This window comes from Lepus europaeus, chromosome 6, assembly GCF_033115175.1.
Source record: "Lepus europaeus isolate LE1 chromosome 6, mLepTim1.pri, whole genome shotgun sequence".
NCBI lineage: Eukaryota > Metazoa > Chordata > Mammalia > Lagomorpha > Leporidae > Lepus > Lepus europaeus.
In genome coordinates, this window is record NC_084832.1 from 105,009,417 (window position 1) to 105,031,011 (window position 21,595).

The 21,595-nt window shown below is 47.8% G+C and overlaps 2 protein-coding genes across 4 annotated transcripts in view; one reads left to right on the top strand and one right to left on the bottom strand.

Moving 5' to 3' along the window:
- The window catches only part of BORCS5 (BLOC-1 related complex subunit 5), a 125,508-nt gene extending 110,118 nt beyond the window's left edge, over nucleotides 1-15,390 (top strand). For both annotated transcript variants that reach the window (XM_062194842.1, XM_062194841.1), the window contains exons 4-5: nucleotides 7,710-9,015; nucleotides 10,688-15,390. In XM_062194842.1, the coding sequence (XP_062050826.1) occupies nucleotides 7,710-7,940 (231 nt within the window). In that variant the 3' untranslated portion in view covers nucleotides 7,941-9,015; nucleotides 10,688-15,390. The remainder of the gene's footprint in view (nucleotides 1-7,709; nucleotides 9,016-10,687) is intronic.
- DUSP16 (dual specificity phosphatase 16) overlaps nucleotides 15,359-21,595 on the bottom strand; it is a 107,296-nt gene continuing 101,059 nt past the window's right edge. For both annotated transcript variants that reach the window (XM_062194839.1, XM_062194840.1), the window contains exons 6-7: nucleotides 21,356-21,479; nucleotides 15,359-18,964 (exon numbers count right to left, since the gene is read on the bottom strand). In XM_062194839.1, the coding sequence (XP_062050823.1) occupies nucleotides 17,788-18,964; nucleotides 21,356-21,479 (1,301 nt within the window). In that variant the 3' untranslated portion in view covers nucleotides 15,359-17,787. The remainder of the gene's footprint in view (nucleotides 18,965-21,355; nucleotides 21,480-21,595) is intronic.

The window sequence follows — 21,595 nt, forward strand, 5'->3', positions numbered from 1 at the left end:
CAGCTCCCCATCTCTTTTTGTCTCTCCAGATTGACCTATTGTAGATATTTCATATAAAGGGAATCACAGGATATGTGACTTTGTACTGTCACCTTTTATAATGTTCTCAAGGTTTATTGATGTTGTTGCTTTCCATTTTTACATCTGAATACGATTCCATTCTGTGGATATACTGCAGTTTGTTTATCCATCCATCAGTTGATGGACATCTGGGTTATTTCCACTGTCTTCCTGATATGCATAATGCTGTTGTGAACACTGTCGTACACGTTTCTGTGTGAACATACATTCAGGTCTTTTGGATATATAGCTAAGAGTGAACTTGCTGGCTATTCTCATATTCTGATTTGATGTCTTAACTCTTTGAGAAACTGCTACACTGCACCATCCCTACACCCCTGCCCCAGTAGGAGAGTTCTGGTTTCTCCACATGCTCACTGACACTCGTTAGTATCTGTTTTTTATTTTAAAATATGAAACAGTATTTCATTGTAGTTTTGATGTTGATTCCCCTGGTGACTAATGATGTCAGGCATCTTTTCATGTGCTTGTTCTGTGTCGTCTTTGGAGAAATGACTTACACTATAATTGCAGTCAAGTCTCTGACTTCTTTTTCTTCTTTTTTTTTTTTTTTAAGATTTATTTTATTTGAAAGGCAGAGAGAGGGAGAACAGTGTAATTGCATGTAATTGTAACTGCCCTCAGGGTGGTACTAAATTTTTTTTTTTTAGAAAACTTTTATTTAATAAATATAAATTTCGAAAGTACAGCTTTTGGATTATAGCGGTTCTTCCCCCCATAACCACCCTCCTACCCTCACACAATCCCACTTCCTACTCCCTCTCCCATCCCATTCTTGGTTAAGATTCATTTTAATTATATACAGAAGATCAGCTTAGTATATACTAAGTAAAAATTTCAACAGTTTGCACCCACATAGACACACAATTCTTATAGTACAACACATTAAGGACAGAGATCCTACATGGAGAGTAGGTGCACAGTGACTCCCGTTGTTGATTTAACAAATTGACACTCTTATTTATGACGTCAGTAATCACCTGAGGCTCTTGTCATGAGCTGCCAAGGTTATGGAAGCCTCTTGAGTTCACAAACTCCAACCTTATTTAGACAAGGCCATAATCAAAGTGGAAATTCTCTAGGGTGGTACTAATTTATATGAGTCTAGTAAGTACTTTCTAATCAGAAGAATTGGTAGTTCTGTGTGTCAGAGATGTGTGAGAAACATGGATATTGAAGCTTTGTGGAAAACATTGAAGCACTTAGTGGTCATCTGATTGGAAACTTTCTTGGTTTTATTTTAGTACCATGAACAAACAAATCTCCAAGCGTATTGGGCCATTTAGTAGAAATTGTTGTCATAATATAACCTTAGATTTTTGTAACTCTGTTCTGTTTTCAAATCACTCAGATATGTTACCTCATTTATAATCCTTGTAACACTACTGTGAGATCGAATGAACAGATGACGGCTATTGTTATTCCCATTTTAAAATGTAGAAGCTGAGATTCAGTTTGTGATTTGCCTTAGGTTACAGACACAGCTTCTGGAGTTCAAATTCAAGTCTCTGACTTCTTTTTCTTTCTTTTTTTTTTTTAAGATTTTATTTGAAAGGCAGAGAGAGGGAGAACGAGACAGAGGGAGATCTTCCATCTCATGGTTCAGTCCCCAAATGGCCACAGTGACCAGGACTGGGTCAGACTGAAGCCAAGAGCCAGGAGCTTTCTTCAGGTCTCCCATGTGGGTACAGTGGCCCAAGAACTCCACTGCCTTCCCAGGCCATTAGCAGGGACCTGGGTCGGAAATGGAGCAGCCAGGACTTGAACCAGTGGCCATATGGGATGCCTGTGCAGCAGGCAGCAGCTTAACCTGCTTTTCCACAGCACTGACCACTGACTTCTTTCTCTTTATGTTAATAAATTATTATTAATCATGTAGGGATTTGGTAGGAGGAGCCTACATTGGTAAAAATTAGTAATATGCCCATCTCCAAACAGACATTTGGTCATGGCCAAGTCCCAAGACTTATTATTGACCTCAATTTGTTATTTGGAAAGCTATAAAATGATATGAAATTACCATTTTTCCATTTTGCCCTTTAGCTAGAAAACTCTAACAGTAAAGGAGCAGAATTACAATTTTTCTTTTAAATTTTATTTGAAGAACAGAGAGACAGACCTGTCTGCTGGTTCACTCGCCAAATGCCCATAACAGGCAGACCTGGGCCAGGCTGAAGCCAGAGTTGGGACTCAATCTGGGTCCTATGTGGGTGGCAGGGATCCAGCTCCTTGAGCCATCGTCTGCTGCATCCCACGGTGTGCATTAGTAGGAAGCTGGAATTGGGAGGGAGCCAAGACTTGAACCAAGGCAATTCAATATGGGATGTGGGTGTACCAAGTGGCATCTTGATTGCTGCACCAAATGCTTGCCCAACGAGCAGAATTGTATATATCACTGTTTGTTACATCTTGGGCACAGAGCATCCATCCAAAGAAAGAACTGAGTTGGAATGGATGTGGAATTGTGAAAAAGAAGGCAGGCAGCCCTTGATTTACTGGCTCTCAGCTCCTTATGCCCGCCCTCTCCCCATCTCCGAGATCCTAAATTGACCTAGGAAACAGGAATTTAAATAAATGAGTGCAAAGAAAGTGAGCTGTATGTTGAGACCAAATGAAAATTGACCTTGAGGCTTAAAGTTAACTGAAAGCCATCTCATTAGAAGCTGAACACGAGGTGTGCATTTGGCACGGTGGTTAAGTTGCTGCTCAGGATGCCCACATCTGACACCAGAGTACCCCGCTTCAAGTCCCAGCCCTGCTCCCAGTTCCAGCTTCCTGCTAATGTTCACCCTGGGAGGCCGTGGGGGCATAACTCCAGTATTGGGGTGCCTGCTGCACATGTGGGAGATGTGGATGGAGTTCCAGCTCCTTCCTGGCTTCAGTCTGGCCCACCTCCAGCTGTTGCAGGCTTTTTTAGAGTGAGCCAGCAGATGGAAGATCTCTCTCTCTGCCTTTCAAATATCAAATAAGCAAATTTTTAAGAAGCTGAAAATTACTCTTAAAGGATGGGAAAGATGGGTGACCTTTTAAATGCAATCTTGGTTAAATCTGTTAGCAGTTTTTAAAACATATTTCTGGGCCGGCGCTGTGGCTCAATAGCTAATCCTCCGCCTTGAGGCACCAGCACACTAGGTTCTAGTCCCGGTCAGGGCGCCAGTTCTGTCCCGGTTGCCCCTCTTCCAGGCCAGCTCTCTGCTGTGGCCAGGGAGTGCAGTGGAGGATGGCCCAAGTGCTTGGGCCCTGCACCCCATGGGAGACCAGGAGAAGCACCTGGCTCCTGCCTTCGGAACAGCGCGATGTGCCAGCCGCAGCGCGCCGGTTGTGGCGGCCATTGGAGGGTGAACCAACAGCAAAAGGAAGACCTTTGTCTCTGTCTCTCTCTCTCACTGTCCACTCTGCCTGTCGAAAAAAAAAAAAAGAAAAAACATATTTCTTTTAAAGTTAAGTGTAATAGAATAGGAAAAGCAAATTTATCATACAGGTATGGATTTTGTAAACTATGGAAAACAATACCTGCTCAGTTTTATTTTGTACTATGATAAAGTTATTAAGTTTGCTTTTGACCTTCTACATATCTATAACAAAGTTTTCAAATTTAGGAGATGTACAATATCTTCATGAAGTTTTTATTATGTGACACATCTTTTCTAACTAAAATTTATAAGCCCTTTTGTAGTGTGTATCCCTCATGAAAAGTTTACCTTTCTTTGAAAGGAAAACTGGCCGGCGCCATGGCTCACTAGGCTAATCCTCTGCCTGCGGCGCCGGCACCCTGGGTTCTAGTCCTGGTCGGGGCGCCGGATTCTGTCCCAGTTGCCCCTCTTCCAGGCCAGCTCTCTGCTGTGGCCCGGGAGTGCAGTGGAGGATGGCCCAAGTGCTTGGGCCCTGCACCCCATGGGAGACCAGGAGAAGCACCTAGCTCCTGGCCTCAGATCAGCGCGGTGCGTCAGCCGCAGTGGCCACTGGAGGGTGAACCAACGGTAAAGGAAGACCTTTCTCTCTGTCTCTCTGTCTCTCACTGTCCACTCTGCCTGTCAGAAAGGAAAACTAATCAAGGGGCAGGCGTCATGGCACAGCAGAGCAGCTCCTCCTGGGAACACCTGCATCCACATCAGAGGGCCTGGATTCAAGCCCTAGCCTTGCTTCTGTTTCAGCTTCCTGCTAATGCACACCCTAGGAGGCAGCAAGTGATGGTTCCTTCTACTCACATGAGAAATCCAGATTGAGTTCCTGGTTCCTGAGAGGGCATTTGGGGAGTGAACCAGCAGATGAAAGATATCTCTCTTTCTCTGTGTTCTACCTTTCAGATAGATAGATAGATAGGAGGGAAGGAGGCTTTATTGAGAAAGGACCCTACAGGTGTCAAAGCTCATTTTATTAGGAAATTTTTTGTAACAAAAGCTTTTGAAGTAGTGTGCTGTTATTGGAGAAGGTACCGTATTTTTATTGTTAAGATGTTGGGTAGCACCAAGCAGTGGTAGTAATTTCGGAAGTGGGAGGACTTGTAGGTAAATAACAATTTCAATTACTTAGTAGAGTGAAACAGTTCTCTTGGGAAACTTTGGGATGAGTTACGTAACTGTTCCAAGCTTTTCAGTAACAGAGATCTGAACAAAACCAAGCATGTAAGGGAAAACCATGTGCTGAGTTATCAGCTGAGGGGCTGGGCAGGTTTTGGACACAGCGAAGGCCTCATCAGGGTATACTACACCCTGCCCCTCGTGTAACAAGGCTATGTTGTGTCTATTTGGATCCCTCCAAATGGCATCCTGTTTTCTTACCTTACCACATCCACATGCGTTGCCTCTCCTTGCTTTTCCAATCTTCTTCCAGAAAGAGGTTTCTAGATGCAGTTCCTGTTGTAGTCCATACATATTTTGTCACTTGTACATCTGTTTCATTCTGTGTACATTATCTCATTTAATCCTCATGTCAACCTATGCAGTTGGTGCTGTCATTATCCCATTTATGGGTGAAGAAGTTGAGGCTCCAGAAGGTTAAGTAACTAGTCCATGGTCGCAAAGTATTCAGTCAGATACAGGAGCCAGATGTGAACCCATTTCTGTCTGGCCCTGTTCTCATGTGCAAACTCTATCTATTTGGTCATAGGCCTGCAGTGGTTATTGAGCCTCACAGCCCACATCAGCAGCTGCTGATGAGGCACTGTCAGTGCAGGGAAGCAGGTGCTTGGGCCCTGCACCCACATGGGAGAACAGGAAGAAGCACCTGGCTCCTGGCTTCAGATTGGTGCAGCCCTAGCCCTTGCGGCCATCTGGGGAGTCAGTGGATGGAAGACTTTTCTCTCTGTCTCTACCTCTCTATAACTCTGTCTTTCAAATAAAATAAAAAAAGCCTCAAAAATATTGAATTAGAAGAATGTTTCATATATTCTTTTTTTTTTTTTTTTTTGGACAGGCAGAGTGGACAGTGAGAGACAGAGAGAGAGAAAGGTCTTCCTTTGCCGTTGGTTCACCCTCCAATGGCCGCCGCGGCCAGCGCACTGCGGCCGGTGCACCGCACTGATCCAAAGGCAGGAGCCAGGTGCTTCTCCTGGTCTCCCATGGGGTGCAGGGCCCAAGCACTGGGGCCATCCTCCACTGCACTCCCGGGCCACAGCAGAGAGCTGGCCTGGAAGAGGGGCAACCGGGACAGAATCCGGCGCCCCGACCGGGACTAGAACCCGCGGTGCCGGCGCCACAGGCAGAGGATTAGCCTGTTGAGCTGCGGCGCCGGCCCATGTATTTTTCATGTAAGTTGGCTATCAGATATATGTATTGCAGATGTTTCTTCAGTTGGTACTGTTTTCATTTTCTTCAGTGTCTTTTGAAAAAAAGTTTTATTTTTTAATTCTGTTGCTATAATTTTAAGTTCATTGATTCTTTTTTTTTTCTTCTATAATTTTATTTATTTGAGAGACAGAAGGAGAGATGGGGAGAAAGGTCTTCCAACCACTGGTTCACTCCCCAGATGGCTGCAGCGGCCAGAGCTGGGCTGATCTGAAGCCAGGAGCTTCTTCCAGGTTTCCCACAAGGGAGCAGGGGCCCAAGCACTTAGGCCATCTTCTATTGCTTTCCTGGGCTATAACAGAGAGCTGGATTGGAAGAGGAACAGCTGGGACACTAACCAGCATCCATATGGGATGCCGGCGCTGCAGGCAGAGGCTTAGCGTACTACACCACAGTACCAGCTCCTCATGTTAATTTTTGTGTGTGGTGTGAGGTGTCCTGGTTCATTTATTTATTTTTTTTACCATATGGATATCTAGTTGTCCTGGCACACATGTTGAAAAACATTCTGCTTCCCATTCAATCACCCTGGAACTTTTGTAAAAAAAAAAAAAATCCACCATTTATGTTAAATTTTTACACTTTTTCATGGATCCATATGTGTCTATGCTAACACCACACTATCCTGACTAATGTAGCTTTAGAGTTAGGTGTCATGTAAAGTACTGTACACTTTCAGACTTTCAGACTTTTTTCTTTTTCAAAATTATTTTGACCATTCTTTATACTTACAAACAGCTTACCAAGAAAAATACCTTGTAGAATTTTTATTCAAATTTCATTTGAGTCTGTTGAACAATGTGGCAAGAATCGACATCTTTTTTTTTTTTTTTAACTTATTTGACAGAGTTAGTGAGAGAGACAGAAAGAAAGGTCTTCCTTCCATTGGTTCACCCCCCCCCCCAAATGGCAGCATCTTAACAATATTAAATCTTACGATCTGTGCACATTATATGCTTCTCTATTGTGGGGATCTTTAGTTTTTCATAGCAGTGTTTTATAATATTTTGTGTTTTATATTTTGTGTAATGTTTTATGGATTATACACATTTTGTTGAGTTTTCTCTTATTTCTGATGCAGTTTTAAATAGCATTCTTTAATTCCAATATCACTTGTTAATTGTTATGTAGAAATACAATTGATTTTTATATAAAGACAGTGTATCTTGCAACTTTGATAAATTCGCTTGTTTTAATTAGTCCTGGGTTGTTTGCTTCAGATTTTGCAATATACTGTCTTGTCATCTGCAGATAAAGACTCTTTAATTTATTCTTTTCCAATCTCATGCCTTTAAAAAATTATTGTGTGTTTATTGCTCTAACTAGGGCCTCAGTCAAACGATGAATATAAGTGGTAAAGGTGGAGGAGTCCTTGGCCTGTTCCTGACCTTAGGGAGAAAAGGTCACCAGGAACTATGATGTTAGCTGTAGGTTTTTCATAGATGCAGGTTAAGTTTTCTCTGCTTGAGAGAAGCAAAACTTGGTCATGATGCTCCCCCCGCCCCCGCCTTGGTATATTCCTAGATTTGATTGGCTGGTATTTTGGGTCTGTTTATGCAGCGGCTCAGCCAGAAGAGCCAGTAGGCCCTGACCGCCCATACAAGGTATTGGGAACCAGTTTGAGCACCTTCTGCGGGCACGGCATCCTGCCTTCTTCCAGGGGCAGGTCCTTCTCTGAAGACGGGGCTGGCTGCAGGGCGCGCTGCCCCCCGTGCTTCCGGAGGGCCTGGTCAGCTTCCGCTGGACCCGCGGGGCTCCGCTCCTCTCGCCGGACACTGACCCGCTCGCGAGGACGTGGCTAAACAATGTGTAACGTGTTTTACTTCTCTTTGCCTCCTACAGATGGATCTGTCTGTAGAAACCCTCTTTAGTTTCATGCAGGAGCGCCAGAAAAGATACGCCAAATACGCCGAGCAGATCCAGAAAGTCAACGAGATGTCCGCCATCCTCCGCCGCATACAGATGGGCATCGACCAGACCGTGCCGCTGATGGAGCGGCTCAACAGCCTGCTGCCCGAGGGCGAGCGACTGGAGCCCTTCAGCGTGAAGCCCGGCCGCGAGCTCCAGCTCTAGGGCTCGCCCCGCCTGCCAGATGCCAGCCGGCCGAGGACGTGGCCAGGGCTCGAGGCTCGTGGATATAAAGCAGCTGAGCCGGTGAAGGGCTCACCTGGCCCTGCTCCTGTCTTTGACGCATAAGCCCTGTGCAAAACAGACCGATGAGTTCTAGGCGACAACCGGTTACATTTGGATTATTAGGAATTCTTTAAAGAACTGCATTGAGAATTATTTTCTATTTTGTTTTGTTTTGTTTTTAACTTGAGAGTGTACATGGCCTGGTCTAGCTGTTGGGAGTGGAAGCATGCAGAAAAAGGGAACGTAGTTGAAGAAGCTGTGTCCTCTAGCCCCTCAGGGAACTGGACTCGGCAGACTCTGGGTGTGGGCTGGGAACATAAAGAGCTGGTTTAATCGAGGTCTGAGCACTTTTGCTGTGCCTGTGCTGTTGCCTCCTGTCCAGTCTCTCCTGGGACCCCTCTTGCTGCTCCCACGAACACTGGCTCTTTGTAGTGTGTCAGTCACAGTGTCCCTTGTGTGTGTCATCGTCGGATGCTGAAGAGTCCCCCCTACACCTACCTCAGACTCAGGTTGACCACTGACAGCTGGTTTCCTTGAGCAGACCAGCTTGAACTTTCTGTCACACCAACGCTGGCAAGAGTCCGATTTTCTAACACGGTTTAAGCAGCATTTGTTTTTCTTAGGCTCCACACACAGGGGACATTAAGGCCTTGATGGCTGACTGCAGGGTCATTCATTCAGCAGACCCTGGGCCCATTTGGCATGCCAGCCTTGTGCCAAGGATGTGAGAATGTCCAAGTAGCCCTTGCCCTTCCATTCTGGAGAGAGAAAAAATCAACATGCTGCTGAATTTCTACAGGACTTAGGGAAGGAGCAGTTTAAATAGCAGCGTGCTCAGGGCAGGGCCTTCCCTGTCACAGACGCTGTGGAGGAAGAAGAGCCTGGAGAAGCAAGGACTGGGTTAGAGGAGCAGAAGTCGGCACAGACTGAGACTGCGACTGGGGGTTAAGGAGCTCGCTGGGGCCAGGGTGTCCTGCAGGCTTCTGCCTTGTTCGCTTGACTCCTCCAAACCTCAGTAGGTGTTTTTTTGTTTTTTTTTTTTTTGTTTTTTTTTTTTTTTTTTTAAGATTTATTTATTTATTTGAAAGAGCCACAAAGAGAGGGAGAGAGAGGTCTTCCCTCCAGTGGTTCCCTCCCCAATTGGCAGCAACGGCCGGAGCTGTGCTGATCCGAATCCAGGAGCTTCCTCCAGGTCTCCCATGTGGGTGCAGGGGCCCAAGGATTTGGGCCATCTTCTGCTGTTTTCCCAGGCCATAGCAGAGAGCTGGATCGGAAGTGGAGCAGCTGGGTCTCAAACTGGCGCCCATATGGGATGCCAGCGCTTCAGGCCAGGGCATTAACCCTCTGCACCACAGCGCCGGCCCCAAGTAGGCGTTTTTAAGATGCCAGAAACACCCTTACGTTATAGTTATGAGATTAAAATTGATCCCACTTCATTTAGCATATCTTAGCTACTTTTTAATCCTAATCTTCTATTTGAATCAGATGCTACCTTGCTCCAAAAATGCAGAATACAGTAAAACTGGATGACAGGAAGCATGAACATTCAAGCTAAATGGAAGAAAAACTTTCAATTCAGAAATAGTGCAAAAAGTTGGTAGCTCCTAGTATTTTCTATTGCTCCTCTCTCTTCCCAAATCAAGACTGCTCATTTATTCTAAGCTGGGAAGCCCAGTTGGAAACCAGAACCACAAGAAGAGGCCCAGGAAAGTGTCTGCCCTTCTCAAAGGACGACCTTTACACCTTCTGCCTTCCTGGGCACTGGTGCCTCTGTCTCCTCACTGGGACGTAGGGTAGGCCATCCAGCCTGGTCTGAGGGAGGGGCTGGAAGCCGTGAGCTGGGGGTGGACGCCTGTTCCCTTAACCTTTCCTTGGACCAGGCTCGTGAGGGAAAGAAAAAAAAGGTGGTCATTATAATGCCTTCTGATGACCAGGTTCTTGTATGTATGTATGTATGTATGTGTGTATATATATATATATATGTATATATATATATATATATTTGGGAGGAAGAGTTACAGACAGTGAGACAGTGAGAGGGAAAGACGGAAAGGTCTTCCTTCTGTTGGTTCACTCCCCAGATGGCTGCAACAGCCAGAGCTGCGCCGATCCAAAACCAGGAGCCAGGTGCTTCTTCCCAGTCTACTATGTGGGTGCAGGGGCCCAAGGACCTGGGCCATCTTCTATTGCTTTCCCAGGCTATAGCAGGGAGCTAGATTGGAAGAGGGGCAGCCAGGATTAGAACCGGTGCCCATATGGGATGCCGGCACCGCAGGTGGAGGATTAACCTACTGCCCTGATGTCCAGGTTCTTACTGGGGCCATTAACCATTTCTAGAACAGTTCATTGGAGGATATAAATCAAGAAAGATGTATAATTTAGAAGCCAGTAAATAGCTAAGATTGAAATGCTGTGGGAGAGATGGGTAGCAGCATTTATTGGATGGTGCACGTTGGCACCGGTGATTGGCTTGTTGTATCCTTGCTGTTGTACATGAAATTCCCACGTGTGAGGATCTGGTTCCCGACTGTATTCAAGTCCATTGCTTTCTTCCCATACTGTGTTATGCTGTTGGGTTCTTTCTGTAGTGTTTAATGTTATAATTTCACTGTGAATTTTAACATCTTGTGTGACTAGACCGTGTCCCACCTACCCTCAAGCACTGTTTTTTCCTCATATTTTGGCAGGAAAGTTGAGAGAACAAGCCAGTGAGTGCCTGCATTGCCTTCACGTACATTGACAGGAAGTGGTGGCGTTGTTGAGCCTTTGCCGTTCTTGACTCTTCTTGGCTTCCTAGAGTGTGCAGAGCTCTGACTCCAGGGCCAAGCCTGCAGGCTCAGAGAATGAAGGGCTGATCATCTAGAGAGCTGGAACAGGCGCTCATGGCGCAGGTACCGTTGTCCTCACTGCACTTAATATGGCTGACAAGTAAAAGCACCAAATGGGATTCACTCCAAGCCTCAAGGGCTGGGCTTGCTCAGTTCAGCAGTTGATGGCTGAACGTGGCGAAGGCAGGCCTGGCCTGAAGAAGCACGCTCAGCCGGCCAGCTTGCCATATTATAAGGAAGTCAGACAGACAAAACATGGGTCCAAAGTAGAGAGGTGACAGGCTACTTCTTACTGCATAGAAGCAGAGGAGGAGAGACAGACCTTCATCTGCTGTTTTACCTCCTAAATGGCTAGGACTGGGCCAGGTTGAAGCCAGGAGCTTCTTCCGGGTCTCCCATGTGGGTGGCAAAGGGCCAAGCACTTGGCCATCTTCCGATGGCTTTCCCAGGCCATTAGCAGGGAGCTGGATAGGGAGTGGAGAAGCCACGACAGAACCGGTGCCCATATGGGATGCCGGTGTCAGGTGGCAGCTTACTCCACTACGCCATGGCACTGGCCCCTGGCAAGAATTCTAATAAATTTAATATTTGTGGTGTACACTGATTTTGCAGTGTCAACTTGGCTAGGTTAAGTTGCATTTCCAGAATTCCTTGTTTGTTTCTGGTGAGGCCATGAGGTTTGGAAGTGGAGGTAAAGCATCACTCAGTCGGTGTGGTTCAGGCCGTTCTGTCTCTTGCATAACGCTGTCCCCACTCCCATAGAACCCACCCTTCAGCTTTTGCACATCCTGGGCCAGCAAGTGAGTGCCAGCTTCTGCAGCATCTGCAGGGTGAGGGTGGCGGTCAGGGACCAGGAGAGGCCAGTGTGGGTCTTTGCTCACTGACTGTCTCAGTTGTCCTCAGTCCCCACCCCACCGTGGTACCCACCTGCCTTCCCGAGCATCGCTTTGTGGTCTGGTAGAGAAACAGCTGCATGGAGACTTCTCACAGCTCCTGTAACTGCTTAAGAACCCTTTAGCCGTTCTACACCATTGCCAGTGGCTCCTCTGACCACTGACTGGGAACATGGCGCTACCAGGCCTTTCCCACCTCAGTATTTCCCTCTTCCCTGTTGGATTCTGGGTATCTGAGTGATGTTTTGGGAGACAGTTCTGGGTCTCTTTGTTGGTTAATGCCCAATGACCCGTCCGGCAGCCATGGGATGTTGCAGGCATGAGGAAGCAGCCCGGGGTTGTGAAAGAGCTCCTGCTGGGGGTTTGCAGCTGTGGTCCTGGGGAGCCTGTTTCCACCTCCCTGCCACAGGAGTGCTCTGGATGGGCTCCCAGGCCCCTTCCAGACCCCAGAGGCCAGTGTTGTCACTATTTGAGAACTCTGGCAACAACCAGGAGCGTTTTTACCTGTTGTCTCCCAGCTGTGGGTCAGGGCTTGGTACTGGGGGAAGCGGCCCTCCTCCCTCCGCTTAACTTAGATAAGGTGTCTGCTGGCTGCTTTCAGAACCCGTTTGGCTTATCAATCTACTTGTTTGTGAACACTGTCACATAGGGCCCTGTACTGCATGCTCCTTATCTTATCACATAAAGGTCAGTAGAAGCTGGCCTTCACCCCTTGTATTAGATGGTACGTTTAAATGTATGGTAAATGAATCCTGGGGTTAAGAGCTAATGGAAGTATACATTTCATGTCCTTGTTTCCTTTAAAGTTTTATCATTCTTCATACATGAGCATATGGGCTGTATTCATATAATTGCATGCGGTCTTCACAAAGTTCATGGAAACTGCATTATGACAACTGCATGGATTACAAAACGTCTTTGTGCCAAAATAAATGTATCTTAATTCTAGTCTTTCCATGAACTTTGAAGTACCATCTTACAATCTTCGGCATCTTAGACAATGAACTCTTCAGAATTTGAAGTCTGTCTTGGCCTTAGATAACCCCCTATTGTTCTCTGCAGAGGAAATATTTGATGAACTGGGTTTCAAGAACTCCATATCCCGAGTTGTAGGTGTGTACTCAAGAAATTGTGTGTGTGTGTGTGTGTTTTGGTACTCTCTGGATATTCCTTTGCTTTTTCCTCAGACTTACAAAAGAGGCTGGTAATGTTACCCTCACAGTATGATCATCATAAACAGTTTCCAAGGTTACACAAACCACTGGTTCTGGAGACTGCCATGTGCCATGTGTGTGTGGGCTGTAGGACTTGCTTCGCTCTGGCATACCTGCCAGCAGGTGCAAAGCCAAGCTGGGAATCCTCACCAAGGAGAGCCAGGCCAGCAGGTATCCAAATCTTCATGAGAGTTTTGTCTTCCTACTATTAGAATTCGGCTAAACTCAGATGAACTCGTACTCCATAAGAAATTACTTAAAATGTTGATGCTGGAGGTCGAAGGAGCGGTGAGAAATGAAAACTTCTCGTGGACTGTTGAGGTATAAAATTTAGTAAGAGTTTTACTTATCCCCAGCCTGATCCTCATCCTTCTGTGAAGAACCAGAGTTCCCTGGAGGTGTCGTTGTTGTTCACTTACTTAGTAGAAATAGCACTGACTTCTTGTGGTCTCTGGCCCTCCAGGCACACACCTCTCATGCATGTCATGCCTACGGAGACACAGGGCGGCCAGACAACTGTCATCGCGTGCTTCAAACCACACACTCAGAACTGAGCACCTGAAAGCAACCCTGTTGGCTGCTTGCTGCTAGTACCCAGCGTCTCATGTGGTGCTGATGCCCACTCAGCCCTTGGAAAGGTGTTCAGCGTTGGCAGCGTCTGCCCGAGACCCGATGGGACTTCCTGAAGACCCAGTTAATTCTTCAGTGAGTGCTCAGCCCTTGAGCCACGACTTACACCAAAAGCTTGTGTAAACCAAGTGTTTTTTAAAATTTTTTTTCTTTAAATTTCTGAGAAGCTGCGAGCCCACCCATCTGCTGCTTCCATTTCCAAATGTCTGAGAGCCAGGAACTCAATTGAAGTCTCCCATGTGAGTGGCAGCAGCCCAACTACTTGAGCCATCCCCTGCTGCCTTCCAGAGTACGCATTAGCAAAAAGCTATAATTGGGGGTGGAGCACATGGGGGTGTCACAAGCACTGGCCTAATCAGGTACTTGTTTATTCTTTGAAATTGTCCATCCCTGGTCAGGGAGAGCTCCGACAGTGGAACTAACCCTCCCCCAAGTTACCCTGCTGGCCCAGGACGCAGCTGTGGCAGGATCACAGTCTGTTTCCTGTGGGATGGCAGTTCTGACCGGATTCTGGAGTTGTTGCTGAACCAAAAAGTATTTTTTTTTTTTTTTACATACACACAGTTTGGTATCTCTGCACATAAACATGACTATAAGTAACTTCTAAGACTGCTGTAATTTTCCAGTTGATTTTGCAATACTTGAAAGATATGACCAAGTTTAATTATGTTGTATGAGAATGAATGGGTCCCCCAGCATGCTAGCAATCACTTCCTTCCCTCTTTGTTTATAGATGCAGAAGAGTAACATTCAGAGAAAAGCACCCAAATTTTGTTGACTAGATCTAAATATTCTTATGTCAGAAAAACAAAACTAGGCTAAGAGTATTTAAAACAACTGTCACAAGGCTGTGTTCATCAACCAGTTGCAGGGTATCTCCCTGCCCTTCACATCATCTCCGGACGCTGAGCGCTCGGTTCCTGTTTGGCTTTATTTTCTTCACATCTCAGAAAGCTCCACCTTCCCCACTTTGCCCTGGATTAAGCCCAGTCCTCCCGCACACAGGCTCGGGATGGCCTCTGGGAGGCCTGAGCACGCTCTGCCTGTCAGAAGGTGGCTGCGTGGACCGCCAAGCTTTCCCAAGATTCCTCTCTCACCTGAAGCTCTCGGAAACACCTGCTCCTCTCCAGCCTTTCATGGCTGTGAGCTCGCTCACTCACATTCCTTTTGGCCCATTCCCATCTCTCTGTTCCTGGAGGGCCCTAACATAGCTCTTCTAGTGCTAGCTCACCCAGTCCAATCCTTTCTGCTTTTGAATTTTCTTAAATTCAGCTCGCCTCAGAGGCCCTTTACAACCAAGCTGAATGAGGTCACCCGTGGGTCTCTTAGTCACTCGGCTGCACTGCGGATGGCTGCTTTAGCCCTTGTGTTAACCGCTGTATGGAGCTGCTCTCCGCAGGCATCACATCCACTGTGGTCAGCAGGGGACTCGCTGAGGTGTCACAGAGAATGGGGCACAGGGCTTCGGTGAGCAGCCGCCCTGCGTTCTCCTGTAAGAATTATAAAGACATTCACGTCTTACGTTAATGTGTACCGTGAGTGTGGAGCTGCTCTTATCCTCCTGCTTTGTCCTTGTATGTTCTGGAACCCATCAGTGCAAAAATAGGTACGAAGTGCATTTGGTATTCACGTTAAGGAGTGAAAGCTGGCACAAAACTGGTAGCTAACGACCAGGCTCCGCCGCTGGGTTCTGAATTGTGTCCTCACGTATGTCCGAGTAGCAGCATGGCTTCCACTACCACCTCGCTTGGCCACACGGACGTTACTGTCCCCACCACGTTTACAGCTGCAAAGAGAGGACCTTTCATTATGCAGAAACAGGTACCAGTTTTGATTTTATTTCATATTAACATACATGACACATCAAAATGAGAAATGCACAATGTAATTCATCAGCTTGCCTTCGGAAGAACGTTCTTGTCGTATTAAACACGCAGACGCTCTCTCCGCTCACTCCACAGACGGCCTAAACCATCTTCCGGCATTTCTCAGACATCTAGGGGCGTTCTAGCCCATCTGTGGCGCGCCGGCCACCTCCAGAGCTTCCCCCAGCATCCCACGGGGAGGAGGGCGCCCCACACACCCGCAGCTACGCGTGCCAGAACTTGCCTTGGCCACCTCAATGCAAAGGACTGTGTGACGTTTGTGAGCAAGGGCTAAGGCTGCTGTCAGGACTGCAGCACAGTGTGGGAGGCAGAGGACCACACCAGGAGAAACCCTACCTAACAAGGCAGATTTCTGCCCAAAGAGCTCACCGAAGCCGTGTTCCTCACGTTGGAAAACACGAACAACGGAGCTGTTGCTTTCACATCTTTAAAATGCTCGGCAGATGTGACAAGATCCTGGAAGCGGTGAACTGTTACACATTTGGTGTACACACAACACATCAAAATCACTGTGGGAAACCTTGCGAGTGATCACATCAGAGATTTCAACGTGTGTCCGTAAGAGCTCAGATCACTCAGCAGCTTCCCCAGTGTGGTAACCATGTGTGCCTGACATGGTTCACTCTCCGCCCACGTCACAGCACGTTCTCGGTACCTGATCAGCCACGCCTGGGAAACACTCAGGATCAGTCCCTCAGTTCTCAGTCACACCGCTCCATGCCGGCGTTAGTCACCATAGGAAACACGAAGTCACATCCTAGTCAGGGGGCTGCCCGTTGCTCAGATGTAGAAAGACCTGAGATATGAGTCAGCAGCCAGCTACCCTTCCAGTAGAGAAGGACAACGACAGCACCCTGGCCGCCCACCCGCTGACGGGAGTTAGGCTTCCAGCGAGGACCGGACTGCGGCTGAGAAAACTGAAGCCAGGAAGTTGGAAAGCAGATAGGCGTTATCACTAATTACCTCCTGCTTCCAGCTGCCAGGGCCGAGTCTACATAGCGGTCAAGGACTGACAAGCCACCCTGGTGTGGCCCTTGAGGGAGGCCCTTCTGCGCGGTGCTGGGGAGGCAGCTTCCTGCCCCGCCGAACGCAGCGCCATCCCACAGCCGCCGCCTTCCTGTGCCCCGATCGTGGACAGTCCTTGCTGCACGACAGCCTCTCGCCAGCCCCCCTGAAATGCGAGTCTAAGGCGATGACGGAAAGGCCGCCTCCATCGCAGACCAAGGGGAGAAAGCCACAGGGGAAGCCGAGCTCCTGCTGCTCTTGCTCTGCGTTCTTTCTGGAGTTCTCCTCCGAGTAGCTGCCTAGAATATTCTGCCGTACTGTTCCGTTTCTACACTGTGGCCGTGCACTGACACAAGCAGCATCACCTTTGGCTGAGAAGTTGAGGGTGCTGATCCTCGCTACCAACCCAAAGAATTCACATTTGGCATTCAACCAAGTTACTCTTTATTTAAAGGATCAACAATCCCATTTTACACAGTTCTTTGATTTATCGAGGGAGGTAGACTTGCCTAGCCTCCCAACCTAGCTTGAATCATTACGCTGCCAGATTGCTGGCTGAGCTGAATCCTAGATGGGTTGCCTTCTCTCTCAATGGAGTTGAGAAGAAAAGTTAACTTCCTCCATCCAGGCCCCACTGGGATTTTGTGCACAGACAGTTTGAACTGGTCTGCAAAGGGACTAGCTCCCTACCTCTTCACAACACCTGGAAACAGGCCACCAGAGCTGGTAGTGGGGCAAGCCCCGACACTGCTGTCTGAGGTACTGGGTTCTAAAATACATCTTGGCAAGGCCCCTAGTGGTCTGTCCAGCAGAGTGATGCTCACCTCCCTCGGCTGTCAGGTGAGTTTGGATGTGTGAATCAGGTTTGGATGGGACCATTTCTCTTGGATTTACCACTAGGTTCTGTCCCTAAGAGGGTCTACCACCGACCCACAAGCTGGCTCAGTCAGCGCTAAGGTGCACTATGGAAGAGAAGGGACTAGACGAAGGTCTGAGATCGTTCTAGCATGGTGTGGTGTGAAAGCAGCAGGGGATTTTTGTCTTCTAACACCAAAAAGGAGGAGGATGTACAAGTCATTGAATAAAACTGTTTGCTCTGTCAGGGGAAATTCTGACATCTGCCCTTCCACTTTTGTCGGGAGAAACATTAGCTGATCTCACACTTGCAGATGTTAAGAGAACAACTGTGCTGATCCACTGTTTGCTTTTACACCATAGCTCCATTTTCCAAAAATATATATGTATGTACATATATATATATTTCAGATTTACAGGGAATTTTTCTGTGAACAAGACAAAATTGTCAATAGAAGTCACGGGGGTCTGTCTACTCAGGAGACCTCGATGATTTCCATGCTGCCGGAAAAGCTAGACTGGCTGCCCACTTTGCCCAGCTCTTCCCGCGACCTGTTCTCGGACATGATGCTCTCTCCGAATTCCATCTGGCAGCTTCTGCGCTTAAACTGCTTTTCAAAGGGGCTCTCTTCGTGCCAGCTCCGCCGTGAGTCCACTCTGTCACTTGGCTTCTGCCGCCTCCGCACGGAGTAGACCTGGTCACTGCCCGTGGGCAGCTGGCTGCAGCTGTAGGCAGAGTAACTGGCACTGCCTCCGTAGATGGCTGAGGCCGAGTAGAAGTGCGAGGACTCCGCAGCGAAATACCAGCTGTTGGTCAAGGAAGGGGCAGAAGTCTGGGGCGCCAAGATGTCGGAGTGCCAGCCCTTGAGGCCCAGCCCCGCAGCAGACTTGGCGAGGTGCTGCTGGCTGGTGGAGAGGCCAAAGAGGAAGTTGGTGTGGTAATTGTCCTCCACGCTCCCGCTCCGATGCAGGGGAGACAGGAGGGACCTCTGGGGGGCGCCGCTGGCGCTGCTTCGCACCGAGTGCAGCCGCTTGCTCTGGCTCTCTGAGGGCCTGGGAGGCTGAGGCTTCTTGGGGATGCTGGCCTCCTCCTTATCTGGGCTGCTTTCTGGAGTCTGCTCTGACACTTCCTGCACGGGGGAGAACTGGCAGAGCTTGTTGGTCCCATCCAGCGCCGTGGAAGGCTTGAAGTACTCCAGAGCGTCTTCGGACGAGGAGAAGCCGTGCAAAGATGCGGCCGTGCTGGCTGAACACGACACTGACTTGATGTCCAGAGAGAAGGACCGCTTGAGCTTACTGCTGTCCTCTAGCTTGTCCGAGGACAGGTGCAGCCCATTGAGCGCCTGCACCAGCGAGCTGTCCTCCGGCAGTGCGGGCTGCAGGCCGGGCACACTGGCGGGCTGCACAGGCCTCGGCCCTGCTGCCTCTGAGGTAGCAGAGTTGGCGCAGGGTGGACTGAGGGACACCTCACTGTTCTGCCCACCCCCTGAGGCTGCAGGGACAGGCTCAGGTGGCTTCTCCACATGCAGCAGCTTCAGTTTGCTCTTGGGCCCTGATGCTCCAGGCTGGGTCTTAATCTTCTTCTCATAGTCCAGGAGTTGGCCCAGAAAATTGAAGTTTGGAGAGATAGTAGGTCTTTTCTCTTTCACAAATCTATTAAGGAAAGAAAAAAAGTCTTACAAGTATGCTTTATCTTAAGAACATAAGTGACACTACGGAATACTACACAGCGGTTAAAAAAAAAAAATCCAGTCATTTGCCATTGGATGAAGCCTTGAAAACATCACACTTGGTGAAATGAGCCAGTCCCAAAGGGACAAATACCAGATGTCCTCCTTAACCTGTGACACCTAAAAGGTAACCTATAGGAAACTGACACTGTAAGAAGCAGTGACTTTGAACAGCCCTGTCTCGAATGTTTAGGAACAGGTTTTTTTCCCCATACTATTTGTTGAACTCTTTATACACATATGATTAACTCTTAAGTAAAGTTAATTGAAAACAGATCTTAGTGGGAATGAGAGAGAGGAGGAGGAGGGGCAAGAGAGTGAATGGAAGGGTTTCTCGGGTGGGAAGAATCACCATGTTCCTAAAGCTCTAATTATGAAATATAAATGAATATAAAGTAAATAAACGACAGAGGGAATTATTAGACCTTCCCAAATGCCTTTGGGAGATGATTGAGTCACAAGATCAGAGATGCTCAGGTAGCAAATACTACGGGCCTCTGGGGGTGGGGAGGAACTTACCAACATGGCCTCAGTCCAGCCCACTTCAAGGACTTGAGACTTTGACTAGGACTAATAAGAAAGGACTCCCCAGCCAGCACACACACACACACACCAGTGCTACCATCAGAAGTAGTCACCAGCTTCAATGTTCCCCTGTTATCCTCTCTCAAAGGACCTATAATAACTTTAAGAGTTTTTACATTTTAAAGTAATGACAAAAGATGGTATCAAACGGTCAAAGTATCAGCACACAATTCTGAGCCGCTCTTTTTTGTGCTCAACAGAATAACCAGCTACAAAATGGCCTTATTACACTAAAGCACTGAATTATTTAATCCTCAAAACTACCCTACATTAGGTGGGTGAGATTATCCCCATTATATGGGTACACAATGTCCCCAGTCCACACAGCCACTAAATGAGGGCCCTGGGTTTCAAAGCCAAGTTTGCCTAATGTTTGGGTCCATTTTTTATAACCAACATTGTAAAGATTCATCAAGGGATCAAAAGTAGCCCCTAAGGGGCCGGCACTGTGGCGTAGCGGGTAAAGTGCCCTGCAGTGCCAGCATCCCATATGGGCGCCGGTTCAAGTCCTCGCTGCTCCACTTCCCATCCAGCTCTCTGCTGTGACCTGGGAAAGCAGTGGAAGATGGCTCAAGTCCTCTGCACCTGTGTGGGAGACCTGAAGGAAGCTCCTGGCTTCAGATCAGCGCAGCTCCGGCCATTGCGGCCAACTGGAGAGTGAACCAGCAGATGGAAGACCTCTCTCTCTCTGCCTCTCCTCTAATAAATAAATTTTAAAGTACTCATAACTTTCCTGTTTCACTGGATGAACAAAGCCTCTTGGAGATAGCAGACAACTCCTTCAGAGGCCACAGGAGTAAAACCACACGGAAACTCTGCATCAGCATAAGAACAAGAAACATGTAAAATAACCTCCATGGAAATCAAGTCCCCAGAGGAAATCAACAAAGCCAGGAACATCCGGCTCATCTAGACAAGATTAAACAGGGGGCCACAGGGGGGCCGCGTAGGAAGACTTCCCAGGAGGCTCCCAGGGGAGAAGCCTGAGAAGAGGGCAAGGAGTGAACGCAGATGACGGGCAGGGCCCTCGCCCTACTGTCTCCCTCCTCACATGCGAAGCGGTACAGCTAGGTCATTTTTCTCCAGATTTTACAATTTGAGGAAAAAGTCCAATTGTTAAACAGGCCTGCTCCCTGTGGCTGTATCTTTGGTTTTTTGTCACATGGAAGCGAAACACCTCTATTCAACAAGGCATGCAGGGGAGGGGCTGAGTCACTCATCTGTCACTAGATACAAGTCCAGCCCGGCTGGCACTGCCATTTTGGAGAACACACAGTGAGGTGATCCAGCCAGATACCACCCACTGACCCTGACCAGCTCTAGGAGTCAGGAGACTTTACTCTGAATGGAGCTGGGGGTTACTTCGGTTCTATATTTGCGCGCAGTAGACTTGTTCCTCACAGCGCCACAAAGCTTAAAGCAGCCTCAGGAGTCAGTCATGAGCATTCAACTCAAGCTTTTCCCCATTGTATGCAAATGAAAAATGCGACCCCAAAGACAGCACACTCTGCCTGGAGGTGTTGTTCCTTCAATAAGTAACTAAGGATGAGTAAGTATTAGTGCTTAATAATAGACCTGCATTTTTTCCCAGTCTTTCTAAGGCCATTAGGAACCCACAGGAGTGAGCCTAGAGTCACCACGACCTGCTTTCCTCTGGTGCCACGCTGCCGTCTGGCTGTGCACCTGACCTGCAACATGAGGGATCACACAAGACATGTCCTGTCCTCACCTGTAAGCTTCATCCAAAGACATATCCATCCTCTTCATGATGTAGGCTATGGCAATGGTGGCAGAGCGAGAGATCCCAGCCAAACAGTGCACTAGGACACATCCATTGGAGGCTTTTGCTTTCTCTGTAAGTCAAATTCCAGAGAAGTCACTAACAATAATTTGTTCCGCAAACTGACTCCGCGTCTACCTGGGAGCCTCAGAAGCAAACATCATCTGCTCCTGCTGAGCAAGCAGAGCG